Source organism: Lepisosteus platostomus, chromosome 1 (genome assembly GCF_059453375.1).
Source record: "Lepisosteus platostomus isolate fLepPlt1 chromosome 1, fLepPlt1.hap1, whole genome shotgun sequence".
NCBI lineage: Eukaryota > Metazoa > Chordata > Actinopteri > Semionotiformes > Lepisosteidae > Lepisosteus > Lepisosteus platostomus.
In genome coordinates, this window is record NC_142611.1 from 78,729,494 (window position 1) to 78,743,289 (window position 13,796).

The 13,796-nt window shown below is 38.6% G+C and overlaps 1 protein-coding gene across 3 annotated transcripts in view; it reads left to right on the forward strand.

Moving 5' to 3' along the window:
• Positions 1 to 643: 643 nt before the first annotated feature.
• LOC148678989 (NACHT, LRR and PYD domains-containing protein 12-like) overlaps positions 644 to 13,796 on the forward strand; it is a 29,512-nt gene continuing 16,359 nt past the window's right edge. For 2 of the 3 annotated variants that reach the window (XM_088638221.1, XM_088638223.1), the window contains exons 1-3: positions 7,718 to 7,854; positions 11,522 to 11,590; positions 12,343 to 12,483. In XM_088638221.1, coding sequence (XP_088494347.1) covers positions 11,581 to 11,590; positions 12,343 to 12,483 — 151 coding nt within the window. In that variant the 5' untranslated portion in view covers positions 7,718 to 7,854; positions 11,522 to 11,580. Of the gene's footprint in view, positions 1,002 to 7,717; positions 7,855 to 11,521; positions 11,591 to 12,342; positions 12,484 to 13,796 lie in introns of those variants that run through there. The other variant, XM_088638222.1, reaches the window with a different exon arrangement.

The following is a 13,796-nucleotide window of genomic DNA, read 5'->3' on the forward strand; positions in this document are numbered from 1 at the left end:
TGCATGGCTGTGTTTCAGTGCTCCTTTATGGCAGATGAGAAGAGGCCATTTGGCCTACCTGACCCAATTGAATTGTGATTGTAAGATGTTAATTGATCAGAGGACCTCATCCAGCTATTTCTTAAAAGAAGCCAGGGTATTGGCTTCAACAACATAGCTAGGTAGTTTGTTCCATGCTTTCACCACCCTATGGGTAAAGAATTGTATTTTTGTGTTTCAGTGATCCTTAGGCAACATTTGGATAAACCAAAGGTCTGTGCAAGATGGGTGGCCCCCAAACTTTAGCTCTGAAGATTAGTACAAATAGAACTAATCCACTCAGCTCCTAGAAAAGACTGGCAAGCATCCAAACAACTGTTCTGTTCAGTGACTTGCAGGAGTTGACACAAGAGTTTGGTTAGAAGTCCAAAGATCACGGTTCAAAGGGTGTCCTACTTGCTTGACTGTATTTAACTCAGAACTGCAGTGCTGTGGGAGTGTCAGGCCAGTCTGATCAAACAAAGTGAGGCAAAGTGGAAGGCAGTAGAGGAGAGAATCATGGTAAAACATGTGCTACTGCTTCATGATCATAAAGCTATAAATGTGACTGAGTTTATACATTACACATCCCACACTGCACACCAACCGCGGCAGAGAATACTGTCTGTAGTATATCTGGAGACACACCCTTTGAGCACAGCCTTTGGTATGAGGCTTCAGAATGATAAGAGTCTGAAAATATCCAGCAGGACCTGACTAGAGGACTCCCACATGCTGGTACAGTATGAAGGGTCACTAGGCGAAAGTGTATTCAATTCTGAGGTTACTATACTGCAAAATGTGATACAGAAGCCTTGTGAGTAAACCTACTTCAAATTCCTTGTACAAAGCCCTTATTGGAGAGGTTCCAGCGGGGAGCTACGTCTGATTGCATGTGGCTGTAAAGGAACAAGTAAAGATTACTTCCACACTGAAAAGTAGAAGAAAGAAACACAATCTTTCAGCTGCTGAGCCTTCTTCAGGTGACCTGTGTATTAATTCTTCAGTTTTGTCAGCTCTGGAGCAGTTGTATGTGATTATCGTGACATACTGTCACTTGTTCAGCAGATACTTTTATCGGAGGCAGCTTGTAAAAAATATACAGTACAACAATTCATAAGGTAAATACAACAAAACTCAATTAAAGAGGAAAAATACAAATGACAAGGAAGGCAGGCACTAGCTAACTAGTTAGAAGCACAGTACAAAGGTAAATTGAGTGAAAAACGATGTCTGTTTAAAAAATAATTAATGCTTCAAGATTGACCTGTTTTTAAAACTGTGTGAAGCTGGTATGAAAATGCTGATGTATTTGGTTTGGATCCAGTGATTTCTTCCTGTGACTGATTGGTTTGCTTGTGTGAATCACCACTATATTTCAGGGAGGTTTTGATTGCTTACACTGTGTCTTTAAGACATTTTGTTGAGCAATGTTTCATCACACAGTTCACTAAGATGAAGTACACATGTGTTATGACTTAAGATTTTTGAGCTACCTATACTAGAAACATATACAGTATAAAGCAACATATGGTGCTCACTAAAGCATCTAAAAATTTCATTGGTAGCTTGTTGCTACCTAATGTGATTCATAACCCATAAATTAATATTTTAACCTTTTATGATTTATAAGCAATTCAGGATTCTGCCGATTCAACTGATGTTGAGAAAATGAAGGCAATATTTCCCAATAAGATATTTGGTATGTCAATACCTATTTTTTGTAGCAGGTTAAGACGTGTTTCATCTGGGCTTCATAATAAACAATGCATTTTAAAGCTTTTCAAGCTATATCAAAAAACAAAAATATATTTGCTCTAATTTGTGTTCAGTAAACATATTGAGCAAGAATTACTAGAGAGAATTCTAATTTTTCGAAGATGTCTTGGTCATGATTTAGAAAATATGTTAAAATTTATGATTCCCACTTGATAAAACTATGTTTAATAAGTCTTAAAAACATATTTTTTCCACACCTGTGTTGTGTTCTGTTAATGCTGACTATTTTACGATTTACAAATACTTTTTAAAAGTCAGGACTATATAGTGTTTTGCAGTAGAAAATCTTTTAAAAAACACTGGAGTTTAAAACACTTTCATCTTGTGTGAGGTAATATTGTTGTCCGAATTATTCACATATAGCAGCAGTAACAGTCAGGCTTGTTAACTATTGAGCTCAGTGTCTTTCCGGTTTACTTTAACCTGGAGTGTGAAAGACTGTATGACTCTATATGAGGTCTCACACTCCTGTTTTTTTGTGAGTAAAGGGTGGTTCACTCCCTAGATGTGAAATCCCGTCCACAAAATGTATTTTAAGCGTTATGTTATTAAAATCCCAGGTCGGACAGAAATCCCCGATGAGTATTAAGTGCAGAAGAGGTCTAACGTGCATATCAGAAACAAAAGCAAAAGTGAAAATTATTTTCCGTTCTTCAAGACCTATTTAAGTCCTCATTTATAAAATCTGAAGCCAAATATAGCCTACTTAGAGAAAAAGGTATTTTTCCTTGTGCCCATTCTCAGGTTCATAATTTCCCAGATAACAGTCAAGAGTGTGGAACTTCTCATTTCTAATAAATGCATAAGTATTTGGAAGGTAATATCTACTTAACCCCTAATTGTTGTGTTTCATTTCCAGCTAACTAGGTTAACAGTACCAGGGTAGACATTATTAGCCGTTAGTTCTCTATACCTTCCATAAAGTGTTTTCTGCCATCCATTAAGAGCTTATCATCTTACAGGTACAGTAAAGTGACCGACAACTTGGAGACAGAACCAGGCCAAGATTTTATGGAAGGATTTAGTGGAATTGTACAGGATCAGCAATGTCACAGAATATAACAAAGGCTGAAAAGTTCCAGCTTGGGAACCGTAAACAAAGGGGGAGAGATTGTGCAGGTTTTTCCCTGTCAGTCTTTGCGCATCCTATCCCTGTTTCTCCCTTTGTCAAAGAGGAATTATACAGTATGGGACTCTGGGACTTGGGAACAGGCTTTAAACATGATAGGATGATGTAAATAAACACAGACTTAACGGAAATAAACAGACAAACACGCTTCCACATAAATAAAGATTGATTGACAGAAACAGAACAAAAATGAGCCTCAAAATGACCTCTTGTCCATCCTGGAATAGAACTAATTATCTTCTTGTCTGACGTGGAGGATGTATTGTCTGTCCCAGGTGGGAGTTTTCCTTTCTTCACAGTCTCATCCCTGTTAAACAGCCAGTTCATCTAATGCAAGCAATAGCCTAACAGTCCATCTACAAGTCTATGATATTCATCACATGCTGACAAATATATGTACACTTTTGCACATGTGCTGTATACATAGTTTAGTGTTGTTTAATTGGCTTACTGTTGACTGGTTTCCCCCTGTTTGCATCGGTTTCTTCCCATTGTCCATAGACAGACTGGTACTGTAGGTTCATTGGCCTGAACCTAAGTGTGAGTGTGTGTGTTTGTGTCTGTGTGAGCCCTGTGATGGACTGGCGTCCCATCCAGGGTGTATCCTGCCTTGTGCCTGTCGCTTGCCAGGATAGGCTCCAGCTCCCAAGACCCTTAATTGGAGGAAAGAATTAGAAAATAATTGGAAGGATGGATAGATGTTTTACTGGGGGTTTGGATTTAAATTTGAACATAAGAACTTGATTTTGAACTTCATTTTGGAAAATATTCTTTATCTTGTGTAGTTTGTTCAGGTGCACAAAAGAGATTTTTTAACAGAATGGTCATACACGCTATTTGTTAATAATAATGAATAACAATAATTGCTTACACTTGTATAGCGCTTTTCTGGACACTCCACTCAAAGCGCTTTACAGCTCATTGGGACTCCCCACCACCACCACCTATATGCAGCCCCACCTGGATGATGCAACGGCAGCCATAGTGTGCCAGTACGCTCCCCACACATCAGCTCTCAGTGGGGAGGAGAGCAATGAAGCCAATTCATAGATGGGGTTTATTAGCAGGCCATGATTGGTAAGGGCCAATGGGAAATTTGGTCAGGATGCCGGGGTTACACCCTACTCCTTTCAAGAATCACCCTTTGATTTTTAATGACCACAGAGAGTCAGGACCTCGGTTTTACTTCTCTCCTGAAAGACGGTCCCAGGGGTTTAGCCAGGAATTAATTTTTGGGTGGGCCTGTGCAAAAGTGGGTGGTCTGGGCTCTTATATACAATATACTCACTCTCTCACACACACAGGTAAGGAACAATTACCTAGGCTGCCAACACTACTGTGCCACAGCGGACACACACAAAAAAAAATCAGTCCCTACCTCTGTTGTGAGGTTTTGGCCTTAGAATTGAATATGTCGAATATGTCGATATTCTCGTCAATGTCTAAAGAGTCTGCAAATTCCCGTTCAAATGACAGCTAGTTTGCAAAGGTCTCTCAGATGAGGACTTTGTCTTTAGCTAAAGAAAAGCTGCAAGAGCTCATTTTCATTTGTTGCTTGTAACAGTTCTAAGTATTTCGTATGCCTGCTTTTATATTGTTCAGTAGTTTTACGAGTTACTCTGAAGTTAATATTTTATTGCAAAACACAATGAACACAACGCATAACTCAAGATTCAAAATCCGTCAGAAATATTGCATTTAAAATACCATGCAGGGTTTACCTTGCCTTTAAATATTCAGCAGACTAGACATACCAGAAGAATGTGCACGCACGTATGGGTTTCAGAGGTTGGAGTAAACGCATCGCCCCAAGGGTAATATCGAGTGAAGCGCCATGAGAATAAAAACTGCGAAGGTATTAAAATATTAAGTTCTAAAGATCTTGTTTGGTCCTTCACGATGCTTTTAAACTTGTATGAAACCCACGAAATTAGTATACTATTTTCGATGCCAAAAGACAACTACTTTGGAAATCCGTGACTTACTTCCCACAAGACTTAACACTGAATCGGTATAGTCGCATTACAGTGCTCATAGTACCTTTAATTGCAAGAATGGTCTGCTAATAAAAGCGTCAAATACATAGTTTGGATGTATTTTAGCTCTGTAAACGCCGTTCGCTTAAAAATATTGCAGGGCATTTAGAGGCGATATGAATAGTTACCTGTAAAAAACACACTCGCATCTGTCAATACTATTGTAGCACTCTCGGGTTGACGTGGGTATATGCGCCCTAGCCGCTGCCACCTCAGGTCGGCCCCCCACCGCTGGGGATTCGAACCCAGGCCTCCGGCGTCACTATTCACAGGGAAGGGCGGTGACGTCACCGCGCTGGTAAGCCGGCTCGAACAGCCTGCACTATCGTAATGTTATTCGCGCATTCTAAAACTTGTAATGTGTTTACAGGAGAAAGTTTAGAACCTCTTCTTGCTAAACTCCTGCAGGTCGAGCACGTATCGAGCTGCTACAAGCAAACGCGTGCACTGCCCCTTGCGTTCCGGAAACACTTGCATTCGGGAAGCCAGGCTGTACTCCTTAAAACCCAAGATGCATGTAGCATCTCATGTGTCTTATTTGTTTCAGGACTGGTCTGGCCATCTACACGCGGCTTTTTGAAAAACGTAGATATACTGTATTCATTTGTTTCGCCATGTTGGCTAATAAACCAAAAACCTAGCGCTAGATAGCTCTAAGAGCGTCTGACGACAACGATAGCCAATTAGGCTACGCGTGCACAGTCCCACTATATTTACATGATTTTCTTATTGGTTGCAAAAGATACAGCGAGCCCATAGCAAATTACATACGGTGAAAAAAAAATCAAACACGTAAGATTAAAAAGCAAATCATGTAACGCAAACAAGGAAAAGAAGTCTGAAGTGAACTGAAAAATGCGCATGTAAGACAAACAGGGCTCTTTAATTTAAGTGTTGTGAAGGAAAACAACAAAAAAAACACCAAACAAAACTTCAGCACCTCTCTGAGCTCCACCTACTCTTCCACAGGAGTCTATTCGCTAGATTTGCAGTAAGGCTGCTCATTTTTTCCAAAAATCTCTTCCTAAAACTCACACAGTCCCCGGAGGTTTGGGTTGGTTGTTTTGGATGGTTTGATTTCTTTCTTCCATTCTTTCTCTGATGCTGCACAAGCCGGGGGACCTGAACAGGCAGCCCCTCAACTTCTTGCTGCGTTAGGGAGCCGTCAGGCATATCTTTCTCCATCGCATGGACCTCTGGCAGCCCCGCCTTTTTTTCCTAAGACTTTTCTTCCACAACTGGCAGCAACAGACCCTTGCCAAGGCAGTGGTTCAGTATTGCTCTTTTTCATAGTCCTCTGTGCAAGCGCAGGGTCATCTCTGTCTACTTCAGGCCAGGACTGCAGTGCCCTCTACTCAGGTGTCTCTGTGCGCAGGCTCCTCCGGGGTTAGTTGTCTTCTGCTTTTCTCTGAGGGTCCCTCCTCTGGTCTGGGGTCTGGGGTCTTCTTCCTCAGGGGTGAAAGCAACTAATTTCCCCTCCTTTCTGGAGGTTCAGCCTCGGGGGACTCTTGGGTTTGAAGGCAACTCCGTCTCCCTCTGATGCCATTGGATCGAAACCCACCATTCGGTGTGATACTGCTCGTTTAGCCTGGCTGTCCTCGGCTGGCTGGCTGTACGACGGCTCCGCTAACAAGTTGTTCTGGTGTGCCAGGGATCCAACTGTTTCAGTCCCCCACCTCTACAATCGTCCTTTAAAAAAGTCATCCGTTTTAGATGGAAGAGTCCCGAAATCTGCCCCAAGTCTCCTCTGCTTCTTCTAGTTTCACCGTCAGGTCCAGTCATTCTGTGAGCTCCATGAAGTTGTCCTCCCTACAGGCGTCACTAATGATGAAACCCACTGCATCCGTTAGTGCTGCGTTTGTGTCGGTTTGTACCGTTGAAAGCATTTGTACTGCTTTCATTACCGAGATATAGCGCCTTGCTGTTTCGCGTAGTAACATGACTGTCTACAAGGAAGCTTAAAAGTACCAACACACTCGGTACTTTTAATTACTCTACGTGATGAAACCAACGGGTGCAATGTTTCGGTGCGATCTTCTTCTTGTGAATTGCACTTATGATCTATATTCACAACTGTAACAATATTTTTCAAGTTTCACTGGCACGTGCAACGATCATTATAACGTTCTCAACAAATGAAGCTTTCAAAGAGGTCTTTGCTGGAGATGCAGAAGCTCTAAACGCTGGGGTCAACTTATGAAAGATCTGGTGGTCGTGATCCTTTTGTATTTGCTTCATACACCAAAAAGGGAGGCGCTATATTGAAATGCAAAACATACCAGACTCAAATTGCACAAAATGCAAACCCGTTGTTTTCATTACATCAAGTAATTAAAAGTACCTGTGTTGGTAACGTCTGAGGTCTGTATGTGTGAGATGGTGGAGTTTCCAATGTTGTTTTGCAGTTGAGTTATGAACTACCCAGGTCAACCGATTACTTCTTCAGATTTTTAAAAAGGGACACAGCTATGAAATATTGAGACGTGCTCGTTAATACCTCTTTGTAGGAACATGCAGTTGCTTGCTAATATTCGCCTTTTAAGGCTACATCCACAACTCTTCCGATTAGGGTATAATATTGGAGACAAACTAAAATTTTCCTGTTCACACAAACGCACAGAAGATACTGGTATTATATAATGAAAAACATGTCAACATGTCAGGCATTGAATTGTGGAAGTGACAAGATTTCACAAGAGGGAACTGTGATGACTGTGAACCACATCCCGGGTTACACAACACTTGGAAAAAACAAAAGAAATGTGTCCAATCTTTGAGATGACTTGATTCGGAATATTAGTGACAAGAATTAAAATCTCAGTTTGATGGAGGATGAACATCTGTACTGTGTCAGAGAAGCAGAAATTCTGAATTTTTATATTAACGGTACAGGTAAGACTTGGGTCAATAACATTTAATGTTTAATTGCATCTGTGAAGAAGATAAAGAATTTTAGAAATTACAGTCCTTTCTTTTCCTAGTGCTTAAAATGACGTTAACACTGGTGTGACTTATTCATTTTTTATTATTAGTTCAATGCAAATAAAGATGTTAAGATTAAGTGTTAATTAGGTATTGTATAACAGATGACAGGCTAAGATATTAATAGTGAAGTGTTTCGGAAGATTATATGTTGAAATAGTTTGAAATCATTGGAAAATATTACCACTTCATTCTATGTATAATACCTTGAAACTTTATTATCAGTTAATCTAAAGTTTTACTAAACTAAAACAATTGTAATTCTTGATCTGAAAGTTAAAAATAAGGTAGCAATGCAATTTGATCACCATGAACTGGATTGTACCCCTCTACTTCCTCATGTGCGTTTTTTTGTAGAAACCTGACACACGTGTTCTAGAACACTCCCTGAGGCCAGAAGCTTCTAGAACATTCTTAGATGCCCAAAGCTTTTCAGACAGTCGATTCAATTTCAATTTAAAATGGGCCCGTGCGTATTCCTCTGCCTTACCCATCACATCTCCTCTGCTTCATCGCATCTTCCTGAAGATAACAACACTCAGTAACTGTACTGATACATACTTTATATATATATATTTACAAATTCCTTTCTATTATAGATTACTGTACAGCATCTTGTTCAGTCTTTAGAAGCAACATTCTCTAGAGACGTCTATGCTGTTCATATCTAATATTTTTGTCTTGAGCTTTACAAAACCTTTCTTTTGAGAATCTGACCCTTTTCTATACTTGATTTGATTAGAGAGGAAATGAAACTGGCATTATTCCCAGAGCAATGATATCTAAGCAGAAAGTGAGACAACCATGGAGACATTTGTAATGGTTACATATGATAATATAATTATAATTATATAATTATTTAGAATGAACAGGCAAGTTAGTAAAGTGTAATTTTCAGAAACACAATTACTATGCTGATATTACATGGGAGCTGTACAGGCAGAAAGGGTAATGGAGAGAATTCACTAGCATGAGGTTTCTCCATTATTGAGGAACTACAACATTATAGTTATAACAGAAGCAAAACATGGCTTGAGGAGGATAATGTGCAAAAACAGGCTAGACAGACGTTGTGGTAAAGCTGGTCAATCAAAATAACCTGCTAGCTAGAAAACAGAAGCAATAGGGTAAAGGCAATTTACAATCTATACTCCTTAAACTAAAAAGTAGATATTCTAATGGATTAACATTGGGCATATGCGAGTATGGTATAGGAAAATGCACTGTAGCAAACATTTTGCTGGGAAATTACAACTTTCTACACAAACTGGGACATTGTGATGGGCAATACAGAAGCTAAAATCAATGGTTGCTTAATAGATGGTTATTGATTTCTTTTTAATCTGGTTTGCAAAGGTACTTATCAAACTAGTTTTTTTTCAACCAACAAGGATATAAATAAGGTACAGAAAATAAAGCCACTGTACATTGCAACCACAATCTGGTATCCTTTAATGAATATTTTAAAAGTTAAATGAAGAATTTAGAATTTCAGAAAAGGAGGTTATAAAGGAATGAGGCTCAGTTTACCATCAGTAAACTGGGAGCAGATGGATTCAGAGTCAAATGTGGGGTTCCCTTCAAAGATCTGGTGTTAAAGAGTCAAACATGTATCCCTAAAAAAGTTCGATTGAATGAGTATGTGAAGTGGCTTAATGGAGAGATTAGAAACAAAAGTGCACTTTACTGACTACATTAAAACATTCAAGATTTGAAGATAGACAGTAAGGTGCAGTGTGGTGTAACAGGATCTTTTAATACTAGGTGGATATCAGAACAGTACTGTAGATACTGAAAGGCAGTTGCAAGATGAAAAATAGAGCTTATACAGTGAGAAGAAATAAACCACCAACACCACAAAAATTCCCCAAGCTCTATCCTAGTTGTCTTTAGTGTCCTCTGTATAAACACAGACAAGCAGGTAAGCTGCTTACTGTCTTCACTACAAGATTAATCTGAAACTCTTCCAAAAACCTCCAAAAATTGCACTACACTCTTCAATCACATCTATCACTTCAATCATTTCTCCCTTCTTCCTCTGGTGCAGCACAGATGCTCACAGATGCTCTGCTAGCCTCCCAGTACACAGAGCTCAACAGCCAGCCTGGAAATCCTAGCTTCCTTGTTTTAAAAGACATCCCACCAATTGGTCAGGTCACTGAGGGTGGCAGATGCATTGCTCTCTGAGGAATGTGATTCAGACAAGCACCTCCATCTTGTCTTTGCCTACTGCCTTCTTACAGAGTATACAAGTAAATTCAAAGCATTTTATTCAGTACTGAAGATTAGAACAACTGGAAAAGTCAGATAAAATAGGTTATGAGATAAATGAGCAAAAACAGAAGATCAGGAAAAGAATGTTAAAATAATATTTCATGCAGGTTTTAGAAGACATTGAGAGCTTCCCCTCATTTTTGTTATGGCCACTCCCAACCTCTCGCAGACGACCCTGCATTGTTCCCAATCAGACTTCAGGGCTTTCCAATTCCAACAAACGTCGCCGTAATAATCAATCCACTAACCAGGTCTTCCGTCCATCGCCACACCCTCCACTTCATGGATTACTTAAGCCCTCATCCAAGTTCCAAGCTCCAAGTTTCAAGTTTATTGTCATTACACTCATATACATGGTATATGGTATAACGAAATGCTATTTAGCTAGCTCTCGGACATAAATAGTACAAAGAGAAAAAACAACAACAACAACAACAACAACAATACAATTGTGTAGCAAAAGAAAGAGACAACAGGCAGTGTGCAAAAAACAACAAAAGACTGTGCAAAAAAACAACAACAGGCAATGTGCAAAAAACAACAACAGGCAATGTGCAAAACAACAAAAAGGTAACAGGTTATGTGCAAAAATATGTGTCAACATAATAAAATAAAGGGATAGAAATTATGGGGAGTGAGCTTTTGACGTATGGTAGAGGTAGATTTTCAATGTGTGTTTGTGTTTTTGGTAAGAAAGAAAGGAAGAAGGCACTGTGAGGTTCAGATCACAGGTGAGAGGTGAGGTGAGAGTGAGAGAGGCTGGGAGTTTAACAGTTTGATAGTGTGGGGGTAAAACGCTCAGGATTGGTTTTCGCCTTTGATGTACGATTCGGATACGTACAGTACGCTTGGATTCTCTTTTCTTCTCCACACCCCCTTTACTTTTCGATCAGCTACGCGAAGGGTCCTAAAATCCATCCGGCAAGTAGTGTAACAATTTTATAGAATACGCTTCATCTGTTTTGGATAATTTTAGCATAACTGTTGGATTTAAGACCACTAAAAACTATGAATTTGCCATTTTCCGAGTTAAAGTGATGTAAATGATGAATGCTATTCATAGGCCCCTAGCAACTCTCACGTTGAATACGAATGAAAAAGCAACAGTGAGATATATTTAGTGTCAGATAAAGTCCCTCATAAAATATATTGAAATGTATCATTCATTATTAAAATTAAAAGCCAAAGTAATGTTCTCTCAGAAATAGAGAGCTGGTTAACAAGCAGGAAAGACAGGAAATGGAGAAGAAAATGGAGTTCACTTTTACATTGTCTCAATAACATTTTTATTGTATTTTCTAAGGTTTTGATGTGTCCGCAAATAGGAAGTGAAATTATATTGAAGAACTTGTTTTAGAGGCCATGCAATCTGGTGAGTATAGAAATTTTTAACATGGGTAAACAGCTGTGGTTTTGTTTTCAGATGATTTTTAAAATTTGAATAAGCCTATATATTTTTTAATCTTAACATTTATTTGCAAGGTACAAAGAAAATTAAGTTTCAGAATTTTAAACAACTGTTTGCTTTATTGGCATACCAAATAGCAATCGGAGTTGAAATGTTTAGATAAATGTCTATAGGTGTGCAATTCATAATAAACATACCACCTTCTCCCACGCGAGGGGATCTATCTTTTGTTCCTGTAAAAACAAGTGCTAATTTTTTATTACCTCTTCCATTTCATGGTCACTCCTGCTTTTCATTTGCTAAATGTGTAACTGCCTCTCGTTGGGCCTTCGTGTTTACTTTAAATGTGATTTTTGTGAGCACAAAAGTTTTCATACCATGTATTTTTCTCCTCTTTGGTGTGCCACGCATTTTGTAGTACAGGATCGCTGCAGGGATAAAGGATGCCTTAACTACTTGATGACTCCTGCCCAGTGGAAATGGAGTTCTGCCTTGCTGCATTCTCTATTGCTGTTTTTGCACCACTTAAGACTTGTTATACGATCACCTTCCAAGTCAAAGCTCTGCATGCTCTTGGTACTCTCAAAGACTGCAGCATCACTTACCACACTTGTAGCCCGATTCTCACTTCATGACCTTCATGACAGCTGGGAATTGTTCAAATACTCCTCCTGTTGTAAATGCTTGCAGTGCAGTGCCGTGTTGTTGTTTTTTAGGTGATAAAGGCTGTTCTTCTATGGAATTGCACTCCTCAGCTAATGCCAGGGATGGAGCCACTGTCATCGCGCCAGTCGTTCAAGGGCAGAGCATCACTAATTTAACTATCAATATTGCAAGCACACTGAACGAGAGTGCAGGTAATTTCTCTTATAAAATCTGTTAAGTAAATTAAACAAAGGAACAATTTGGTTATTTTCTCCATTGTTTCAAATTTAGGCTGACTGATAGTAACTGACATGCTTTCTATTTCAGGCTCATACACTGAGGTGGGAGATATGAGGAATATTATTACATCCTTCAAGACTTTAGTTAATGAGACATTTCTCTTGTAGACTGAAACAGCAACACAGTTAGGCTACCACGTGCCCCTTAATATGAGCTGTACAGAGAAAATGTGTAAAAAAGGCAGACACATGATTTAGCTCTGATTGGCATAGTAGCTTGCTGTGGATGGTAGTTCTGAACCAATAATTGCAGAAAAAAGCTTTAGATCTTATTGGGAAATGAACACAATTCAATATGTTTCTGTCTGTTTTCATTGTACTTGTTGGCATTAAACATTATAAAGGGGAAATTCAGAAATAAGAGCAGAGAGGTTTTAAAAGGTTGTTGTAGAATAAACCATGTCAACCTTTGAGTCCTGGAATGGCTAGTTTTCCTGGTAGGATTAGAGGTTGGGGCAAGATTAAGGTTTAGGGTAGGATTAGGAAATGTCAGTGTACAGTATTTAGGCTTTGTGAGTAAATCATAGTGGTGCTGACCTAACTACATGATGTATGACAGTGTCCACCTGCCCTATAATTATTAATTAGATGAAAGAGAACTATATATATATGTTTTTCAATAAAGCGCTTTGAGAAGCCACTTTTAAAAGGAGCTATACATTATTATTATTATTATTATTATTATTATTATTATTATTAGTAGTAGTAGTAGTAGTAGTAGTAGTAGTAGTAGTAGTAGTATATACACAATATATCATTTATATGAAGACAGTAATTCAATGTCTTGGAAGTCTCCAAAAGACACATTACTTTTAACATTTCAACTTCAAAAAGGTAATATTTTAAAGTTACATGCCTCACATGCACAATATATCCTTTTTAGATTTTTTTCAGCATCAAAAAAGAGATAATAGTACTGTTTGTCTTAGCTTTTTTTATGGTTAATTCAGTACTCTTAACTTTATAGTTATGAACACAATGCCTACAGACGTCAGGTTATCCTTTACCTTTTAATTGATTTTATGACTTCAAGAATCAAGTTTGTTTCCCCTTTCTGTAAAAAAATATCTATCCTAGGTCTGTGTTCTAAGGCAAAAGTCTCTCTATATTCTGGGCAGGTGAAACTGGGTTTAATTAAAGATTCATGCAGAATAGACATTCTGTTCATATTATGTATTCACTTTTTTACTGTGCAGAATGTTACCTTTTATATTATTTATGTCTGA